The sequence below is a fragment of the Erpetoichthys calabaricus genome, chromosome 10 (genome assembly GCF_900747795.2).
Source record: "Erpetoichthys calabaricus chromosome 10, fErpCal1.3, whole genome shotgun sequence".
Taxonomy (NCBI): Eukaryota; Metazoa; Chordata; class Cladistia; order Polypteriformes; family Polypteridae; genus Erpetoichthys; species Erpetoichthys calabaricus.
Genome location: NC_041403.2, coordinates 60,982,790 through 61,005,883, shown reverse-complemented (window position 1 = coordinate 61,005,883; position 23,094 = coordinate 60,982,790). Strand labels below are relative to the sequence as shown.

The 23,094-nt window shown below is 37.7% G+C and overlaps 1 protein-coding gene across 2 annotated transcripts in view; it reads right to left on the bottom strand.

Annotated features, from left to right (window-relative positions):
• Nucleotides 1–23,094, bottom strand: part of pappa2 (pappalysin 2) — a 240,043-nt gene that overhangs the window by 202,817 nt on the left and 14,132 nt on the right. For both annotated transcript variants that reach the window (XM_028810464.2, XM_051933196.1), the window contains exon 2: nucleotides 11,697–12,747. In XM_028810464.2, coding sequence (XP_028666297.1) covers nucleotides 11,697–12,747 — 1,051 coding nt within the window. The remainder of the gene's footprint in view (nucleotides 1–11,696; nucleotides 12,748–23,094) is intronic.

The following is a 23,094-nucleotide window of genomic DNA, read 5'->3' as shown; positions in this document are numbered from 1 at the left end:
AGACGATGGGCTGCAACTCGCCTTTTTATGTTGATGACTACTTCTTTCTAATTTCGGGCACTGCCATGCTGTGCTATTCCATCAGGTTCCTTTTGTTGCTTATGCTACTGCTTATGCCACCAAATAGTATGTTTATCCATGGCTCCATTTCACTGAGTAGGTCCTCCATTTTGCATTCACTGAAATTCTTCTTTCATACACATGCATTTGCCATTGTCTTTTAACAAAACGCTGATATTGATTTGCACATTCAAATAGGCGAAATTCTGGGAGGGGTGGGGCTGTAGGGTTGTGCATGTGCGTTAAAATTCACATCAATTGGGATTTATAAAGGGAAAGTGCGTAGAACTTTGTTTACGCACAGTTTTATGTATCTGAATTTTTTGTGCATACCCACATTTCTAGTTTTATCCATATGCCATTTTTTTAGTAAGAATTCTATGCAACGTGTTATACATGAGGCCCTAGGTGTCTTTTTGGGTGGATGCATCATTCCAAAGTGCCCTATTGGTCACTATACATAAAATATTTACATATGTGTGCAAATATATGTCATTGTTTATATACATTAATATAATAGTGAGGAGTTCTATGTTTACTTATTAAGAGGTCATGTTATTGCACCACTGGACAGGATTTGCCAATAGGCTGACCATCACAAGGACATTCATTGTATTTAAATATTAATTAGAACTACACATTTACCCTTCTATTCATTTTCTGAGCTCTTCTCACCAGTTTTAGCATTACGGGTTACATTGGTTACCCGTGTTTTTTTAGAATTAACTTTATAACACTGGTGATGGTATATAAAGCTTTAAATAATCTTGCTCCGTTCTACTTATTTTGGTGTGCCTATCCCCCTACATTTCAAGTTGTAACCTTGGATCTTCTAATAGCAATCTGCTTATTAAAAGAATTAAACATAAAAGAAGTGGTGAGGCACCCCTTTGTTTTTCTGCACCCTAACTCTGGAAGACTTTACCAAGAGAGATATATCAGGCTAACAATGTGGATCTTTTTAAAAAAAATTCTAAAAAACAACTTTTTAATTTGGCTTTTTTGTAGCTACATTTTTGTTCTACACTTAATAAACTAGATATGCATAGAATCATCATACTCTGAAATGAATCTGCATTCTTTATTAATCTTTATTTTTCTCTGTATTTTTTCCAGTTCTTCTGTGGTGCTACCACTACCACCTGATCAAAGTGCTGTGCTGCCATATGTAATGCTTGAATGTTTGAATGAAAGCAAATACACCAACCAGCCACGGGATCCATTGCTTCAAATCCTCTACGATAAAGTCTTTAAAAAATAAATAAATAAATAACTACTTAAGAACATTTATGTCAGTCAGAATGCCCAGTGGGGGCATGGCGGTCTTTTTAGCCCAGTACTCCTACAGATTTTTATTTTTATTTTTTTTGTCCATCCTGACCAACTGATCTTATCATCGGACTGTCATTTACATACTTAAAAAATTAATTCTATATTTAAGGACTCTATTTATCTTAATTATATATCTGCTGTGACCACCAGTGGGCACCCCACAACTCCAGACACATCTCAGCCAAACACAATTTCAGGTAAAATAAAAGCATGTTTAATATACAATAAATCTCTCACAAAGTTAAATCAGTCCAGCACAATAATAGCACACACAATTGGTCACCTTCTGTCTCCTTACACTACACCTCCAAGAGTGTCATCCAACTCCTCCTGACTCTGACTCCATGATGTAGATGAGGTGGTGTCTTTTGAACCGAAACTACTTCATGGTGGAAAGTCCTCAAATTCTGGCTAGCATTCCCCTGGAGCTCCGCCTGACGACACCCAAATACCCCAACAGGGCTGCCTCTCAAAACTGTAGCTCCCAATATCACCTGCGGGGTTACAAATGGAAGTTCCATATAAGGGTGGCTGCGATCCTGTGTACAGAGGGAATATATGGCCCCAGGAAGCCCATTATGGACTCCCAACCAGGAGAGTTACCAGCAACTAAACCAGCCAGGATGCCTATCCATCCACATCCTTCCATTACAGCTTCCCAGTTGGGTAGGAAATTAACCTCGAACCCCCTTGAAATCCTAGTCCATCCACTCCACTTGCACTGTCTTAATTAAGTGTGCATTATTTATTTTTTGTATATTATTTATGCATATTATTTAATTTGTTTTTCTTTGAATTAAACTACTTCTTTAAAATCTTCAAAGCACTTTGAGCTATATCATTTGTATGGAAAATGTGCTATACAAATAACCTACATGTACTGGAAAGTCCATTAAATTCAATTGTGGATCAAAACTGTTCTGAAGGACATGACAATGTTCAACATGTGTAGCAGTGGTACAAAAATGTGACATTTGGAAACTTTTTTGCTTTTTTGTAAACTTACTATAGGTCACTTCACTGAAAACCTTCATATTTCTGTGATGAAAAGATGACTTTTAGGATGTTTCTATGGGTGGTAAACAACAATATGAACTGAAAATCCATTTAAGTCAATTCTGGGTGAAAACTGACCCATAGGACATTGCAAGATAAACATTTTTTAGAATCTGTACAAATGGGATGTTTAACTTTTTTTAACTTTTCATTAATGTTGGGAAATGTAGAATGATCAGAAAGTTTAATCCTGAACAGATTAAATATAGGGTGCTTTTAGTTCACAGGTGTTGGACTCCGGGCCTGGAGGGCCGCAGTAGCTGCAGGTTTTCATTCTAACCCTTTTCCTAATCAGTGACCTGTTTTCACTGTTAATTAACTGCTTTTCCCTTCATTTTAATAGCCCTGTTTTTAAGGATTCAGTCCTCTGAATTGATTCTTTTCTTCATTAAATGGCAGCCAAACAGAAACGAGACATGAAACGAGCCAACAGATGACCAGCGAAATGGGGTTTTCAAACTACAACCAGTTCCTTAATGGGAAGCCGATTCTTGCTGTTAATTAAACCCATTACTTAATTCCACGGCTTGCTGCTGCCCTTATTTTGCTACAGTAGACATTTCCCAAACTGTTGATTTTCTGTTTCTGATTATATACCTGAGAGATCAACCTTACTGAGGCCATCACCTTTCTTTATGTTCAGATAATGTGGTTAGCTGGTCACCTGTTTGCTCGTTTTGTGTCTCATTATTGTTTGGCTGCTAATTAAAGAAAAAGAAAGAACTAAGGGGGTCTGAGTCAAGTTAATTAAAACTAAGGCAGAACAAGTTAATTAGCAGCAAAAACTGATCAATAATTAAGAAGATGGTTAGAATGAAAACCTGCAGCCATTGCGGCCCTCCAGGCCTGGAATTCGACACCCCTGTTTTAGTGCTTTTATTGATTTCAAACACAAAACTGGTTAGAATTGACTCAATACTATTGTGAAGGTTAAATATCCAAGCAGAACACTTGTTGCATTAATAAAAAAACTAAGTCAGTAATGTAAGCTTGTGATCTGTTGGAATAATCATATTAGCCTCAACATTCCCTGGACCATCTCAGAGTTACATATTGAATGATGGGACTTACAAAACTAATGGCAATAAACTGACATTTCTGTAAAGACTGCAAACTTTAAATCCTGCACCCAATGGTTTACATATTCTCACCATGTCTTTGTGGGTTTTCTGTGGGTACTACTTTACACACCTCCAAGGAAAACATTATAATTACTAGCAGTTTTAAATTTGCTGCATCTGAGTGTGAATGTATACAGCCAGGGTTGGTTCCTACCATGCACATGATGTCTCCCGAATAGGCTCCATATTTGGATTTAACGCATTTGAGAATGTTATGCCATGAACTTTTATTCTAGGCTAGCATGATGCAACTTTCCATAGCACATGCACTTCAGAACAGGAAATCCACCTGAAGCATGTTTGGGCCCAGCCAGTACTTGGATGAGAGACCATGTAGGAAAACTGTGAGCTGCTGCTGGAAGTGGTGTTGGTGAGACCAACAAGAGGCAATTACTCTGTGGTCTTTGTGTGGATCCCAATTCCCAGTGTAGTGACGGGGACATTGTGTCGTAAAAATTGGCACCATCTTTTGGATCAGATATAAAGCAGAGGTCCTGACTCTTTGTGGACATAAAAGATCCTTAGATATCCTTCAAAAATAGTAGGGTGTATCTTGATGTCCAGGCTAAACTGCCCACCTCAGCCTAGTCATTCTGGCTAACTAATCATCCCCTGTCCCTAATTAGCCAACTACCTCTGTCATCCCTTTGCCACCTAATAGCTAAAGTGTGGTGAGTGTACTGGTGCAAAATGGCTGTCATCGCATCATCCAGGTGGATGGTGCACATTGGTGGTGGTCAAAGAGGTTCTCTACTTTCTATGTAAAGCACTTTAAGTGTCAAAAAAGTGCTATATAAATGTAAATGTTTAACTGAGGACCTGGGTTTAATTCCTGTCCTGATTATTGCATGTGTAGAGTCTTCCAAATATACACATGGATTTACTCTGGTTATGGTTTTCCACCCAACATTTGTACCATGCACATGATGCCTTCAGAATAGTCTCCTTGTTTGTATTTAACATGTTTGAGAATGTTATGCCTTGTACTTATATTCTAGGCCAGCATGATGAACCCTGAGGACCTGAGTTTAATTCCTGGTGGTCTTACTGTATGTGTAGAGTTGGCACATCCTTCACATTTCGCATAGACTTACTCTGGTTATGGTTTTCCACCCACATCGCAAATATGGACATGATAGGTAAAATTGGAAACTGTAATTTGGCATGGTGTAGAGGATATATACCTTGAATTCAACCAGTGCACTATCCTGGGTTGTTTCCTGACTTACACACAATGCTGATGCTGTCAATCCTCGTTCTGTACAACCCTTTAATAGAATAAAAATGGATGGATGAGAACTTTTACTATGGTTTCCTAGTTTGGGGAATGATCTCAGAATATTTTCTGCTAAGAAAGTGACGAAAGTGTTGATAAAAGAGTCTTTACTACATTTATTTCCACTTCTTAAAACAAGAAAGTATGTTACTTCAAAGATTTTTCTAACAAAGGGGTCAAGGGCACCTGTTGTACTTTTCAGAATGTGCAGTGCGTACTTTCAAAGCTAGAAAATCTTTTCCTCTGCCAAATAAATATAAAGGTGGATTACATAATGCATGCATACTTGTTATCCAAATTACCTTAAAGCTTTTCATAACTATTACTCTTTTAAAGACAGTAATCAAACAAATTCACCAAATTATTTAAAGAAAATGCAGGTTCTCCGCTGCAGAGTAGGAGCTCTGATGAAGTTCACAGGATGAGGCTGTGATCATTAAAGAGGGGAAGGGTGTTCCTTAAATCAAAATAAGTTGAGAAACATTGATAACAGAAAGAGAGGAATATTAAAATAGCTGGAAAACAGACTTCTACAGTACATAGAAGGAAAGCAGCCAGTAAACCAGACACAAAATGCCTGACTGAGTATCACAAGGTGTTATTATTCATTCACCAAGGGTGTTAAGGCTGGTTACAAGATTGTCCAAATGCCACATGAAGCCACAAGGCTGACTTATCTTTCTGTTTACTTGTCTGCCTGTTTAAAAGGAATTCAAATTCAGACATCCAAACTGGATTTCAACAAACATCTCTTTACAGAGTCACCCATTAGGTTTGGGGCATTATTAAGATGCCGGATTATTTCAGTGCAAATCTTATTTTTGCCTTTAAAAGAAAAAAATAAAATAAAAAGAGACGAGTGCATCTTTGACTTTCTAGAGCTGGAAGCCAAAAATGAATACCTTCAATCTGGCAATCACCTCTATCTCCGTTTCCCTCCTCCTCCTCCTGCTAGGTCTGGCTTTTGAGCTGCTGTTGCACTCTTCAAAGGATTGATACAAGGCAGCCCAGAGCAAAACAACGCTGGTGCCGCCAAGTGTTTTCGGCCTCCTGTCCAAATGTATCATTGGGGCCCAATTCATCTCAGCAGGAATTCTTTAAGAACAGATACAGAATATGGTGCAGTGCCTTGTTTAAAAAAGTCCTGCTTTGCTTTTCACCTTAGCATGACAGCACCTGACCGTGGAAACAAACTACAGCAATACAAATTCTTGCATACTACATGGAAAAATTAGCACATCAATGAATAGTCATTCAGTTAGTCATACAAAGCTATTTATAACGCTTGAAAAATGTGTGTTACAATTGATACATTATAATAAGGTTATGACCTACAATAGTACAATCATTTATCATGCAGTGGAAAAAAAAGCGCTCCTTGCTTTTTCTAAAAGAGCTAGAGCTGGAAAAATAGGACACATTTTGGCCAGCTATTTTAAAGCTTAACTACAAGCACACTGATAATTATTTACATTATGCAACTGTTACTGCAGCAATACACAAGATCAAATGCCTCTTTAATTTATTATGAATTTCATCATGATAAGATCATGCCGTGTGTCGTTCAAAATAGCAGTTCCCAACATTATAAAAAGTATTCCACTATAGTGATGAAAGATTATTTCCTATTAAGAACGTTTATAACTTAATATAACTTTAAGAATGAGAAATCATTAGGATTATAAAGACTGTATGCATTACCGTAACATTTGCTTATTATTTACTTGAATGAGAAACAAAAGAAATCCCGAAGCACTGGCTGTGTTTTATATGGAAGTTATATACTTGCACTGTATGATGTAGTGGGTATGATCACAGTAGAAAATTACCACTAGGTGGTGCCACATTATTATGTACAGTTCAAGGTGCATTTTGAAATTTGCAGAGTTTTAGTGCAGCCCTCTGCTTGTAAAAAGCAGGTGCTTCTAGGTTAGAACAGACATGTCGCAAGATTGTCGGCATTCGGATCTCTTTCCCTTATTCTCTAAGTGCACATTTACATTGTGAGATTCTGTATTTCCAGTTTGACAGGCTGTAGATGAAAATGAATCTGTAACATCAAATACCCTACAGTCCTTAGAATTGATCCAACCTTCTTCACATGTTACATGTTAAGTGATAGATTATGTTTGTACCATCAGCCATCTTAGAGTGCCAATAAAATATTCATCTGTCTCAATTTTTTTTAGAACTTATGTATGTACCAAAATGGGAGCAGCAATACATTCAGAACAACAAAATACTATATAGTTAAAGTGACAACTGATCTTTCCTTATCGATTTTTAAAACAAAGATATGATCTTTTTTCACACAATATATTAAGTATTCACCCCAACCCCGACTTAGTACAGGCTAGTGTTTTACAACTTTTCTTTAATCACTTCTCATATCTTTAGATTATAGTTTCTGCCCATTTTTCATCAGTCGCTCAACTTGAATGTAGATTGTTGATGAAGAATAATACTCAACTTTGGCGACAGAGTTTTCTCTTTTGTAAGACACTACATTGTTGATTTTGCTATTTTACTGGATGTCAGGAGTATTTGCCCCTACCTTCCAAACCACCCAGTAAGCCCACCCCCAAACCCAGAAGGAGATGAATCTCCTCTCAAAGCCTCCATTACAGACTTAAGCATGCCTTTTTTTCCCTGGAGCTCTAACTTTTTTGTTACATTTCTTTGGATTTCTCTGCCCTTTGTTACAATGCAGTCCTCCATTATATGAATCCTGTTCTTTGACTGATGCACAGGGTTAAATTCAAATTAAACAACACATTTTATGTTGAGAGGTAAAAAGTTACTTTTCACTTCATCAGACTGCAGAATTTTCCACTTCACTTATTGAACCCCATTTCACATAGACTTGTACATCTACCTGTCTTTATTGAGATTTGTCTGATATTTCCTTGCCTTCAAATTTTCATTTATATTTTCTCAGATTGGTGCTGGATGATAATAACCATGTAAGTGATTTGGTTTTCCTGTAATGACAGTAGTTTTTGTAAGGCATTATGCCATCTAAAAGTTTGGGACCTGCCAGAAATAAGCGTATCTAACCTGAAATCATGGGAAACATCAAATATGAAATTCTTAGATAACTTCTACAGAAGTCCAGAGTGAAACCAAATGAACAGAATACTTTTCAGACTACCAGTTTTTATATTGATAATGGATTCCTAATAATGTGTTTGAGCTGTTCCTGAATACAAATAATGCCATGGGGGCCAAAATAAGTATAAAAGAAAGGGTTAATTAAAAAAATAGATATTAGTGTACTGAATATTGGAGGGCGGCACGGTGGCGCAGTGGGTAGCGCTGCTGCCTCGCAGTTGGGTGATCTGGGGACCTGGGTTCGATTCCCGGGTCCTCCCTGCGTGGAGTTTGCATGTTCTCCCCGTGTCTGCGTGGGTTTCCTCCGGGCACTCCGGTTTCCTCCCACAGTCCAAAGACATGCAGGTTAGGTGGATTGGCGATTCTAAATTGGCCCTAGTGTGTGCTTGGTGTGTGGGTGTGTTTGTGTGTCCCCTGCGGTGGGTTGGCACCCTGCCCAGGATTGTTTCCTGCCTTGTGCCCTGTGTTGGCTGGGATTGGCTCCAGCAGACCCCCGTGACCCTGTGTTTGGATTCAGCGGGTTGGAAAATGGATGGATGGCTGGATGAATATTGGAGCCACAAGGTATACAATATAACCTCTTACTGGTTCTGTGTCCAATCTGTCAGGTAGAGTGGCTGATCCAGTTTCTGGTATTGTTGTTCATTTAAATCCAAGCTCTCTATGCTCTGTCCTTCCACTTAAGTTGAGATCCTGCCATAAACCCTCCACTATCAACTGGCCATAGCCCATAGTTCAACAGTTAGTTATTGGACAGATGTTGTTGGGTTCCATTTACGTTAACTACTTTCTTTTTCTAACATCTAAACAAATTTGTGTCTTTATGTGTATTTGTTATGTTATTAGTCATTTGTAAAATTTATATTTACTGATATTTTTATTTATAATGAACTGAACTGAACTGAAACTGAATAATTTTCCTCCTTATTTCAGGACAACTTCCAGGAACATTCTAGTGACTACCAAGACCATTCTCCTAGCATTCTCCCTAGTTTTCTAAATAAAGGATTTAGCCCTCCACGCTACCTGTCCACTAGAGCACTTAGCAGAAGATGGCATGCATAACATCAAGGTCCTTCACTCTGCCATTTATTGGACTGCAGAACTTCTGACATAAACTCTTTGGTTCTGCAGTTTGTTTCTTCTGTCCTTTCCTATTATACCCCATTTAGTCCTCACGTTTACCTTCTTTTAGATCCTTCTGTTCTTCCTCTTCCCTCTCTCCAGCAAAGATTTTTCAATTTGTACACAACCACTGCAAAGTTAGGCCTGGCTTTAAGTTGGAAATCTCAATACAACACGTTCAGTCACACTTGGATGGTAGCTTTGCGTGATGTCCAAATAGTTTATCCAGTGTGCCGCTGTGCCTTCTTTCCTCCTTGATTAACTTGTGCTGTTTGGGGCTGTGTAGTGGGATGGGTGTTTTATTTTGTATTGATGTTTTCATGTGTTATGTTTGATTTACTGTAACTTGTATTTACTGTTTACTTAATAAAAATTTGATAGCAAAAAAAAAACTTTTGTTCCCTACTATCCTTCCTCCATGTATACACTTTGAGAATATCTATCTCCAGGGTTTCAAAAAAACAAGCACTAGCTTCATCTTCTTATGAAGGAGATGGACAGACAGTCCTGACAAATGCAGTTGACTCCCCTTTGGTGTCCTGGGCAAATTCATTCCATATCTTTTCAGACACCCCTACTGCTACCTTTCTAGGTCATCCTACCAAATTATAAGGCACAGCAGCCACTGCTGATGCCCACTTCCCATGGCCTGGCTATGAGTGTGGTCATTGCTAGGGATCTTTTATCTTACTGTATACTTAATTGTCTACCTCTCTAATCATAACTGAGTTCCCAGTCACAATAAACAAAATTAAGTCAGTAGAGACTATTCAATTTGACTTTATAGAATTTTTCAAGATGATCGATTTCATAATATCTCAGATACATTAATTAGGGTGTCATACTGTAATAAAATAAAATGTCCAATAGTCAGTCCTTTCAGTCAGTCATTTTCTAACCTGCTTTGTCCTGAACAGGGTTGCGGGGGTGCTGGGGCCTATCCCAGCTATCTTTGGGGGCAAGTCAAGAACGAACCCTGGACAGGGTAAACTCACATATACTCTCTCACACACACACACACACACACAAACCACACATTAGGGCCAAATTAGCATCGCCAAACCAGCTAACGTGCATGTGTTTGGAATGTGGGATGAAACCGGAGCACCTAGAGGAAACCCATGCAGACACTGGGAGAACATACAAACTCCACGCAGGGAGGACCAGGGACGCAAACCCTGATATCCGCCCACATGTCCAATAGTATAAATGCATTATTTTATGGTTATTCCATGTATGTATAGGTTTTAATCAAATTCTGTTGTGAATTTTCCGTGAACTCTGCTTGTTTTGTTGAATTCAGTTACAAATATATCAAAGTCACAGTTTAGTAAGAATGGCTTCATATGAATTAGAGCAATATACAGTACATGCTGGTTACTTTTTGCAGAATTGTATAATAGCAATGTGTATTTATTCATTCCTTTATGAATTAATTCATTATCAAAGCCCACTTCATCCAGATCACAGTGAAGTATGTGGAGAAAACCGGTTAACCAGATTGGGTCCAGGCAGTAAACATACTTAATGCACCTTATATGTAAAGTGTTTAAGAAGGTGTTTATAAATCAGAGGTAAGTACACTGGTAAGAAGAATGGATTCTAGAAAGACTTCCAATTTGACTACTCAGTTTAAATCAGTTTTCAACTAATTAATGTGTCATTAACCATTCATGTACCTTTCTCCATAAACAGCATCTCCCACCAGTTATAGAATGAATAATCTGTGAAACATGTGTGGCCAAGTACAATTCAGTATTTACCTTTTAATTTGAATAATAATTAATAGTCATAATTAAAATAAATTTACAGTAGGTTACCATTTCATAATTTGGGTGGTACCGTGGCAGAGCTGCTGCCTTGCATTAAGGACTCTAAGGTCCACGTCCCAGTTCTTTTCAGTGTTGAGTTTGCATGTTCTCCCCATGCCTGTGTGGGTTTCCCGCTGGTGCTCCTGTTTCCCCCAGAGTCCAAAGACATGCAGGTAGATTGGTAAGGCTAAATTGGCCCTAGTAGGTGTATGGTGTATGTGAGTGAGTGTGTTCCCCAGTGCAGGACTGGTGCCCTATTGTTCATTTCTTGCACTCTATGCTGAGATAGGCTCCAGAACCTCTGTGACCCTGATCAGGGTTAAGGTGGCCTAGAAAGTGGTATGGGTTCATAATTAAAATCCTTGGCCAGAACTGAGATATGGTCACAAGAATGTTGCACAGTTTCGTCCAGACAGAGTCTATCTAGGATTGTTGTCACACCATGCCATGTTTCCATATATATCCTTGTCCTCAATCCCCAACTGACATTTTTGTCTTCTCTTTGAGTATTTTTATTTCTACTGATTGCCTGCTAAGTTTTTTTTTATTTGACCATTCATTTTTTAGAATATTTCCAACTTTTCTTACACACTTAAGCATGACTGAGTACTCCATACTCACTAACAGACCCACTTTCAAAGCAGGGTTAACTGTGAATGCTGAACAGGAGGTGAAAATTCTTTTAAAGATAGGGATGAGCATTTGGCGATTTAAGATAATTTATATGTGTTAATAATAAACCAAATATATATATATGATATTGTGAAAGTGATAATAATGTGTAATGAACTTGCAAATGCTTACCTGTATATGGATTCAGGATCGAAGCAAGTTTTTGTAACATCTGTGACTTCAGGATCACAACAATCGCCATCATCAAACTCATTAAGTATATTATTGCACTCCATGTTGCAAACACCATCCTGTCTCTTCCATGGGTAGCAGCGATTATGATATCGACAGTCTCCGCCATCATATCCAGTTAATGGATGATCACATTCGGTGTCACAATGATCATTTCCAATTTTGCTTTTTTCACAGTTACTTAGAATAATCCTTTGACGGAGGCTGGAATTAAAGACTTGATGGACTGTTAGTTCCCAAGTGATATTATAGCGCTTGAACGCATTGTTTAAAGCCCGATGCTGAAGAGAAATTTGATCGTGCGAAACAGTAGGGTGTCCTCCATCATCCTCACAAATATTAACCACTCTGTAATGGATTTTCTTTTCAGTTCTGAGAGGCCAGTGGTTATTGTAGTTCAAGATAACATCTACATTTTCACATACTGTTATCCCACAATGAGTTGGAACAAATGGAGACACTAGTTCTTTTTCTAGGTATGGTATAGCTTCTAAAAGAGGCCGGTCACCATCTTTGTAAGTTGTCCACTGTTCTTCTACTTTAGAGAAATCACCTTTAAATGTAAAATAGGGCCCTTTGTGAGAAATGCTAATGGGCAGTTTATGCAAACCATGGGATGATCTGTGCAATAAAACTGTTCCTAGGTATCCACGAAAATTGTGAGGACGGTCAGATTGGTCACCTCCAAGAATCAGGGTTCGACAAGTGCCCATAAATGAACTGTAAAGGGCACCTGATTGCATGTCACTTTCACCTTCTTTTGCTCCATCAATATAAAGGACCATTCTCTGTCCATTATAGCTTACCACTAGATGAGTCCATGCATTGGCATGATATCTTTGATGACCAAACACAGTAGTAGCTTTGAGAGCACGGTCAGTGCGGACTGTGAAGAAGTAGCGGGCTTCATGTCTTCCTGTAGGGTCCACCGTTTGGATGCCAACTGACCAGCCCTTATCACTCAGGGAATGAGAGCAGTTGTCAAAAACACCTGTAATGCAATTCAACTGAGTCATTAAGTAGTCAGACTTGAATTATGAGACAATATTATTTCACATAGGTTAATTCAATTATTTTACCCTTTAAATTTAATATTAACTAAAAAGACACATTTAAAAAATTCTGCTGAGAAAACTGTGTTTACCAAATTAATACCTAGACAGAAAGGACAAAACCTACAAAATGATTATTAAAATTAGCTTGTAGCTTCTGTTTTTCTAAAAATGACAATTTATGTTCTAACATTTTTATAACAGCATTTGAGTTAAACTTTAAGATTTATCATCTTAACCTGGCCAAGTAAAAGACAAGTAAGGAAAGTGCGGAATTTTAGAAAGCGGGCATGAGGTGAGATATAGACTAGAGCATGGAGAAACAATTATCTCACTCCAGGTGGACACAACAAAAAGGATGATGTCATCTTGTTATTTTGGAATGCGCTCTTCTCAAGAGCATTTCTCTAGAGAGGACAGGCAGAGAGTGCTTTCTCTTCTGTTTTTATTTCTTCCTTTTATTTTTCCTTCCCTATTTTAGCCTTTTAGCCAAGACATCTCTCAATCAAAATCTCCCTTAAGCACTAAATAATTTCCTCCTGGAGATGGTTCAAAGATTGCTGAGACATCAAATACTTTTAGTTGTTACTTAAAAGATTTATAATCGCTGTCTAGCTCTCAGTTAAGAAGCTATTCATAGGTGCCATGAGATCATAAATGAGCCCACATCATATCTGCCTATGTACTTTGTTATGGAAATCTACAGCACACTGCACCAAGGTACAAGTTTGTTTTATTTGCCCCTCCAAAAAATCTTAAATTTGCAAATTTCCTTACCAAAAACAACTAATTACGTAACCAAAAACAGGAAATTTCCAAATTTCACCCAGAATATTAAGCTCAATTAAAATTACATTTTTTGGAGTCTTGGAATTCTTATACTTTAAGTAAAAGATTAATACAGTGACTTAGAGGATTTCAGTGCTGTATAAGCACGTTCCAAAATAAGATCATTTTAAAAGTGCTCAAACATGGACATTTTGGAAATTTCTTCTTTGTTTGCAAAGTCCTGACCCCTGATTACCAACAGAACAGAGTCACGTTTTTCAAAATATGGCTTTACTAAGGATGCAGATGAAAGATAAAAAGACTCGTGACATTTGGGTTTCTAACAAGTGTAAGTGATTTGCTCACTTGCTTCCCTTTGCCTTATTCCAATTATCTCCCTTTCAACTGCCTTTTTACTACTACTGTGGCACCTTACCATCACTTCATTCATTTACCAGCTTATGGTCACTAATATATTGTGTTGTTGCACATTTAATTTCCCTTTTTTTATGGCTATGCCATCCAAGCACTATAAAACTTGAGAAAAGATTGCCTAAAATATGTGGAATTACAACATGCTGAGAACTCCACTGGTAAGTGCTTCTCCCAGCTGTTCTACTGAAATCCCTTTGCATCTTGCTCTTTAGTATGATCAGAAGGTTTCCAATCAGTTCCACTAGGGTTTGCTGCTGTCCACATAAAGGAACTGAAACAAAACATGTCTGTTTGCCAGTGCCCAGCTACATTTCTCTTAAGCAAATTACATTTTAATTCCCACTCCACACAACCAACTACAACTCAGTGCTCAACTGGTCAATTGCAGTGTACTACTGTCCAAAATGTAATGATGTAAAAGGCCAGGCTGGCCCCCCAAAAATACTGTCCATAATAAATGACCTGACTTAGAAAGGTCTTTTCTGTCATTTAGTTCTTTTTTGTCAAATTACTTTTTTAACTTATAAGATCTAAATAATCAAAGTGTGAATGTAACATGCAGCATTAAATAAATTGACTTGAACTTATACATTTCTGTGACAAAATCCAGTAACAGCATATTTGGCCTTGTAGGAATGTTACTATTAATTGATTCTAATGGTTAGCTGTTTTTCTCAGTTGGGCTTATTTCTGCTATGGTTGTTTTCCTATATGGTGACATTTTCTGGCCTTCACACACATCACTAGTTAATAAACTATATATATGAAATGCTCCTAAAGAAAAATTAGATTTTAAATTGATTAACAGCAAATTTTTTACATGTACTGTATTTGCATTATGGGCAGCACAGTAGGGCAATGTACCAATAGATCCAGAGACACTACCACAGTCTGTATGGAGTTTCCATTTTCTCCCTGTATTTATTTATTTTTTTCCATTTACTCCAGTTTCTGTCCACAACCCAAAGGCAGGAATCATAAGGTATGTGGCGAGTGGCTGGGGGCGGTACCTAGCCGGGACGCTTGGAAGGACTGGAAGAGGGATTACGCCTCCCATAGACCACGAAAGGGCAGCTGCCCTGGTTGGTATGGGGACCACGGGAACAGAGCATGGAAGCTCAACCTTATAGGGGCCCATGGTCACCGCCTGGGGGCGCCCGGATGCCTGAAAAGGCCTGGACATCATCACTTCCACCACTGTGCTGGTGCTGGCGGAAGGATTACCAGGGACACCCGGAGTGCTTCCGGGTGCTCAGCCAGCACTTCCACCACACCAGGAAGTGCCGGCGGAAGTTCATCGGGAGGCACCTGAAGCACGTCCGGGTATACATAAAAGGGGCCATTCGTCCCTCCATTCGTCAGCTGGAGTCAGGTGGAAGAGGACAGAGCTTGGAGGAGAGGAGTGGAGGCGGTCAGAGAGAGAGAGAAGTATTGTTGGAAGGCCTGGATTTAAGGGTGCTTGGTGCAGGGGCACTGGGTTGTGTGCGCACTTGTAAATAGTATGTATAATAAATGTGTGGGCGGCACGGTGGCACAGTGGTAGCGCTGCTGCCTCGCAGTTAGGAGACCTGGCTTCACTTCCCGGGTCCTCCCTGCGTGGAGTTTGCATGTTCTCCCCGTGTCTGCGTGGGTTTCTCTCCGGGCTCTCCAGTTTCCTCCCACAGTCCAAAGACATGCAGGTTAGGTGGATTGGCGATTCTAAATTGGCCCTAGTGTGTGCTTGGTGTGTGGGTGTGTTTGTGTGTGTCCTGCCTGGGATTGGTTCCTGCCTTGTGCCCTGTGTTGGCTGGGATTGGCTCCAGCAGACCCCCGTGACCCTGTGTTCGGATTCAGTGGGTTGGAAAATGGATGGATGGAAAAACGTGTATGTGGTTTGAAACCATCTGTGTCTGCCTGTCTGTATCCGGGCTGCTCTCCATAGATAATAGGTGAACCCTGTATGAGTAAGCTTTGGTGTATGTGCGTGTGCCCTGCGATGGACTGGCATTCTATACACATGTGCACCTTTTCCATTTGAAAAGGGGCTTCATCCATTTGACAGCCTGAAAAGGACTAAGTGAGTTCATAAAATGGACAGAGGTTTGCATTCATCAGTACTAATGAAAAATAGTAATAGTTGCCTAAAACCTTTCACAAATCAGTAGAGGCAATTAAATTCAATAACTGAACAGAAAAATCTGAGCTTTTAAAAGACAAATACAATTATATGACAAATGAAAGGTGGAAATGAAAAGCACAACATTGTAAATAACTAAAATATGGAAAGAAATAAAAAAACAATTACAACTCCAAAAAGGGAAATTAAACATTTTTAATATTGACTACAGTAAGGCTGTTTGATATGAAGTTGATATGCAAAGTTCAGTAACAGTCCTGCAAATATGCACTGTATTGACATAACAAATGAATACTGTATATACCATTCATTTGCAATATACATTAAATTCAGAAAGTATTAATTTAACTTTAAACAGATACATTTTATATTTTTGCCCATCAATCTAGTCTCAATAACCCATAGGGACAAAGTGAGAACATGATTTCCAAAAGGTTTACAAAAATGTATTAAAATTCAAAAAATGAAATCTCTCATTCATATACAGTAAGTATTCAGACCCTTTGCTGTGCCACTCCAAAATTGTGGTTAGGAGCATACCATTTACTTTAGTTATCCTTGAGATGTGTCTAGAACTTAGAGTCCACATATGGAAAATGGAATTTGATTGAATATTGTTTAGAAAGGCACTCCCTTATGCAAGGTCCCACAATTCTCATTGTATATCAGGACAAAAAACCAAGCCATGAAGAAACTCTCTGTGGACCTCCTTGATCATATTGTGGTGGGGCATAGAGCAGGACAAGGGTATAAAACAATCTGTAAAGCTTTGACTGTTCCCAGGAGCACAGTAGCCTCAATAATTGAACAATGGAAGACGTTTGTAACCACCAGGACTCTTCCTAGAGTTCTCCATCTGGCCAAACTGAGACACTGGGCAAAAAAGGTCTCAGTCAGGGAGGTGTCCAAGAACCTAATGGTCACTCTAGCAGTTTTAGAAGTCTTCTATCAAGATTGTCGATAGGACAATCATCTCAGTAGCACTCCATCAATCAGGCATTAATGACAGAGTGGCTATATGAAGGCCACTCTTGAGTAAAAGACGCATAACAGTTTAAAGAACTCAGAGAGCATAAGGAAACAGGTTCTCTGGTGTTATGAGACAAAAATGAAACTCTTTGAGTAGAGTTTATTTTTAATACATTTGCAAACCTTTCTGAAAAACTGAGTGTAGATTGAAGGGCAAAAATGGCAAAATTATCTGTTTAAAATTAAATCTACAATACAATAAGTCTGAATATTTTCTGAATCCACTGTATCTCTATTGTCCACTTTTCGCTTTTTGTCATACATTATTTTTCAAATTCTTGCAGCAATAGACCCAAACTCAATCACACAGGATCACATTGGAATTATTATTATTTGAGAGTTTGGGGGGAAAACTGGAGAACCAAGAAGAAAATCTATGCAGACACAGGGAGAGTAAAACACTGTTATATGTGGACTATAATTATGCTCACGAATGAACAGAGTTCAAGACTACACAAAATGTATTTTAAAATCTATCTCTGATGGTAATGGACTTTACTAATATTTTGCTTAGCTACTTAGAACTGCCTTTAACACCTGTAAAATCTGGCATTTTTGATAATTCCCTGTCACTTTCCTTGGATATCAGAGACATGTTTTAGCTACATACAGTAAGCCCCAAGTGAGTTCACAAACAGGGACAGGGAGTTAGCTGAATAAGCCCAGGGATAAAAATTGACTGGAACAAGGCCAGAAGCGGATAAGGAATTAGACACTTCATGTAAGTCTTATAAGGCCAGTCTATGAGCTGATCAAGGTCTTCCACCCCCACTGTGACTGAGGTGTACATGCAACGTAGAAAAAGTTCATAACATCTTGCATTACCATGTTGTATGGTGTGGACTGGCACATTATTATATGATTATAGAATATTGATATTCTCAGCAATGCAATATTAAACTAAGTTAACTGCCTGCTTCTTTAGTTGAATTTGTCATTACAGGGACTAAGTGCATGAAGCAGGTTAATGGCTGAGAAGGACACTCCGATAGAATTGATACAGTAGTGTGGTAAAAATATCAAAAATCTTCAAAATGAATTATAAGTAAGTAAAAAAATAGCAACTAACACATTTGAACCCCAATAGTTGGAACAGTAGAACATTCAGCAATACATTTTTTACAATACTGCTGTGCCAACTTTATACAATTAAGAGCAGTGGTTTTTGAGCTTTTCTTGTTTAAAGATTGCCCAATCTCTTGCCAGTTTGATTGGAGCCATTGAAGAACAATAATATTCAGATTCTACTTCATTTTCTGTATTGGGATGAGGTCTAGTGTTTTCTGTTCTACTTCATTGTTAAGCCTGTCAGTGTAGATTTGGATATAGGATTTGTATCATTATCCTGCTTGAAACAAGAGTCTTCTTCTCATCCTCGTCTACACACAAATAACAGTAGGTTTTCAGCCAGAGTTTCAAAATATGTTTACCTACTCATCATCCAGAGTTTTTCAGGCCACAGCACAGAGAATCGACTCAACTGCATAATGCATTAAAAGACAAGTAGAGTAATGTTTGCACGAAATACAATACATGGCATTCAGGCCAAAATTTTGATCTCATCAGACCATCAAATCTTCTCTCACTTGGTCATATATTCTCCTATGCTCTTCTGGCAAAGTCTAATTGTGAATTGATGTGAAATTTTTCTATTGGCCCTGAAGTCTTGTTATAAGCACAGTGGCTCCCAGCTTAGCTTCAAAGGACTGTAATTTATTTTAAATAGTTTTGTGGTGGCCTCCTAACTAGTGTCCTTCTTGGCTGGATACTCACTTTTAGAGGACAACCTGTTCTTCCTAGTGTTATAGTTGTGCCATATTTTCTCCATCTTGGTTGTGAACATTTTACAATATTTTTACACTGATTGAAGATTTTCAGAAACATTAGAAAAGGTTTGCTTTGAATGTTTGTTAATATTCATTACAAAGGTTTTTGTTTGATGAATTAAGAGACTTCCTAGGGATGATGTACAGTAGATGTTATTAACCTAAGTTTTTGTGAAAAAAACACAGTTGAATAATGGCAACAAATATTTCTGATCCAAAATATTTTTAAGAATCTTTAAAAGTTTGGTTTCATTTTTTTTGATTATCCACAAAATCCTAATTAAATACATTAAGATTTGCTATTCTAAACATCATAAAAAGTGAAAGAGCCCGTGGGAGTGAATTTTTTTATTGCAAATAAACATTTTTAAAATTATTCATAATAGTGGATGACATTTATTATCTTTCTAACCAGAAACATTTATTTACTATTCCACATCTAACAAGGGAATAAACGCAGCAAGCAATTGTCGACAACGCTTGTATTTCAATCTTGTAATGACTCATGAAGAAAAACACAAGCAAACAAGAATATAAAATGTATAAAGTTTTCCTACAGACTATTGTCTGAAGTAAAAAAAAGAAGATGAAAAAAAAGCTTCCGTGCATTGTGTTTCTACCATAATTATGAATGAGTACCACACAAAAAGGTATTTGGAACATTCCAAAACATCTGACATAAACTGTAAAACAAAAACAAATTATCACATTACTTGATTGTTGTGGGAAGGGAAGCCCTTGGACAGGGAAAAGACATTACCATGAAGAGTTGTCTTTCATTTTATTGTCCCTAGACTCTTTGTGGATAGAAAACCTGCAGCATACTGACTAAAAGTAAACTTGTTTTTAATACATCTCCTTTATTTATTGCCATATTATTCATAATGCAATGGGCTTTATTTTTTTAAGTGTACCCTTCAGAGTTTAAAAATATGATAGTATGTTCTGTCTTTCATATAATATTGTCCAAGATGTTATGCCAAATAGTAATATGTAAAAATCTACATATCAACTGCTTATGTGGATCATTAATAAATTATTAGTCAATATTACATTTTTCTACAGTTCTACATATTGATTACTAGTTTAATATAATGTTCACATTTATTAAATGAAGCACTAATGAAGAACTTGGATAAGATTTGCATATGACAAAAAAATGTATTTATTTTATGTGCAGGTTTTTGTTTCAAGGTGCATTACAGATCACCTTTTCAGTCTGTCCTTAAGGCTCCAGAAAGTGTTGTTGCTGTGGAAAACATTCTGCATTGTTTCTGTTTTCAAAGAAGGCAGGTATTTCTTCACCTAATAGATACAGACCAGTGGCATTTATGTCTCAGATCATCAAGACCTTTGAAAGACTTGTCCTGGACTATATTAGTCATCTTGTGGTAGACCACCCAGATTGAATGCAGTTTGCCTATGAGACAAAGATTGAAGTGGGGGATGCACTGCTCCGTGAGATTTATTCTCTCCTGTACTAAGCTGGACACACTGTAAAAAGTATGTTTTTCAGCTTCTCCAGTGCCTTCAATACCAGCCATCTCTGTTAAGAGGTAAGCTTCGACTTATCCAGGTGGATGAGACATTGGTGTCTTGGATAAAGAACTGTTTGTGAGACTCGAGGAGTGTGTTTCTGATACAGATGTAAGCAACAATGGAGCACCAGAAGGAACGGCCTTGCCTCTTTTCCTCTTTACTCTTCACCCCGTCTGTAAATATGACATCAGGTCATGTCACTTACTGAAATTCTCAGATGATTCTGCACTTATGGGATGTATTGATAATGGAATGAGACAGAGGGTAGGTGTCAGGTGGAGAACTTTGTTTCCTGGTGCAGAAAGAAATGTCTGCAACTTAACATCAACAAAACCAAAGAACTGGCTATTGACTTTCACCACACCAAAGAGCCTCTATGTCTGGTTCATTCCTACCAGTACTTGGGGGTCCACATCAATGAAACGTTGGACTGGTATCATAACACAGAGGAATTACATAAGAAGGGCACAGCAGTCTCTTTTTTTCTTAGGAGAATGCATTCCTTTAATGTGGTAAGTGACATCCTTCACATTTTCTACAACTCTGTGATGGCCCGGGCAATTTTCTATACTATGGTATGCTAGGCTTGGGACATCACTTCAAGAGAGGCCCACTGAATTAACAAGCTAATTAAAAGGGTAGGTTCATTTATGGGGTGCACTTCTAACCCCCTGGAGGTTGTTGTGAAAGACAGAATTAAAACCAAACTGAGTGCCATTATGAACAAAGCTGTGCATCCTCTCTCTGACACAATAACACTGAGGACTTTCAGCCAATGAATTATTCAGGAGAAGTGTGTTAAAAAAAACTCTACTGGGGCTGCTTTATACCAACAGCAATATGCCCTCATAATGCATCCCTGTCACTGAAACTGCCATGTCAGGAGTTTTATTTATTTTTATTTTTCTTCCTTTTTAGTCATTCTAGTTTGTGTTCATATCATAGTGTGTTTGAATGTATGTTTATTTATGTGTTCATTCATTTATTTATTTAAAGAACTTCTGCAAAAGTAAAATTTCCCACTGTTGACAAATAAAGTTCTATCTATCTATCTATCTATCTATCTATCTATCTATCTATCTATCTATCTATCTATCTATCTATCTATCTATCTATCTATCTATCTATCTATCTATTGTGAAATTGATTATATTGATTGCTTAACTGTACGGTTAAAGAAATGAATAGATTGATGGATATTTTAGCAGTTAGATCACAAACAAGCTAAGTAACATTCTGAGAGGCACAAAGTGAGTCAAAGATGGAGAACAGACCAGCAACCTTGTAGCTCATGGTACAATACATCAGAGATAAGCCAACCAGGCTACAGCCATGCCTTCAAAGTAGTTCACCAAGTCCACTAGTCCAGGGCTACAATATTTTCTTTTAAACTCTTAATAGAGTGATAGTTTCAAAAGTTTTCATTGTGACAACTTTAGACAAAATTAATTAAATTCCTTATGTTATTATTAACATATTCTCTTCATGGATTTGCCTTTAAAGAGACAAATAAATTGGATAGATTTCTTGACAAAAGCTTGTTTTTTATTGTGATTTTAATTTCAGAGTGTGGCCCACAATATGCTACCTCAACAGCTACTTTTAACATCACAGCTGTAACAACTACCAGCTCTCTCACCTTTTTCCTTCCAATTCACTTGGTAGCTCATAATTACTCATTTTTTGCCAATGTTTCCATTCTAACCTGATGCTTAACATGATTTCTCTATAAAGAAGTCTGTATTGTGGCAGCAACACCATAATCTACATTCTTATCTAAACTATAATAAATTAAACCTAAAATATGATTTTTAATCAGAAAAGAATTAGAGATACTTTGTTATATATACAACTGTCAAAAATTTCAATTTTTGTTTTTCTATTGTGATTTCTATGGTGCTTGTGATAACTGCAATTATATAAACAGTTCAATTACATTTTGACTTTACTCACCAAACCAGGGGCTGACAGTGTGTTCTAATGCCTTGTCTCTTCCTACCTCTGCAGAATAAAAGATTGACGGTTGTTCCACCACTGATGTCACTTCTGTTATCTGCCCTCCTGGACCTGCCCCTTCCTGTCTGGAACTCATATGACTGGAAGTTTGGCCATTTTGAGTCATCTAAATTCTGATCTTCCATCTGAAAGGACTTCACCTGCAACTTGTTACTTTTTCATTATTGTCTTATTTCACTTATACGGGGTCACCAGGATGGTGCCCCAATACCTTCACATTGTTTCATCTCCTCTTTACAGTTCCCAACTGAATACAATTCACTTCAAGAAATATTGGTAGAGTCTGATGTTACTGAAGGACGACTTTGTTCATTCAAAGCTGGCTGTCAAAATAAAATTTTTGTTCATCTTTATAGCTGTCTGATGTTTTTTATATAAATGCCTAGAAGAAGACAAGTACGTTTTCCATCCTACTATGTTCTATCAAAACTTTTATGTTGAATTCTGCTTTGTACATTTCACTTTTAAAAGGTGAGAATAGGATGTTGAGACACATACTGTAGCAGTGTGCCGAGAGACAAAGCAACCATAAACCAGAATGTTGTATAACATGAAGG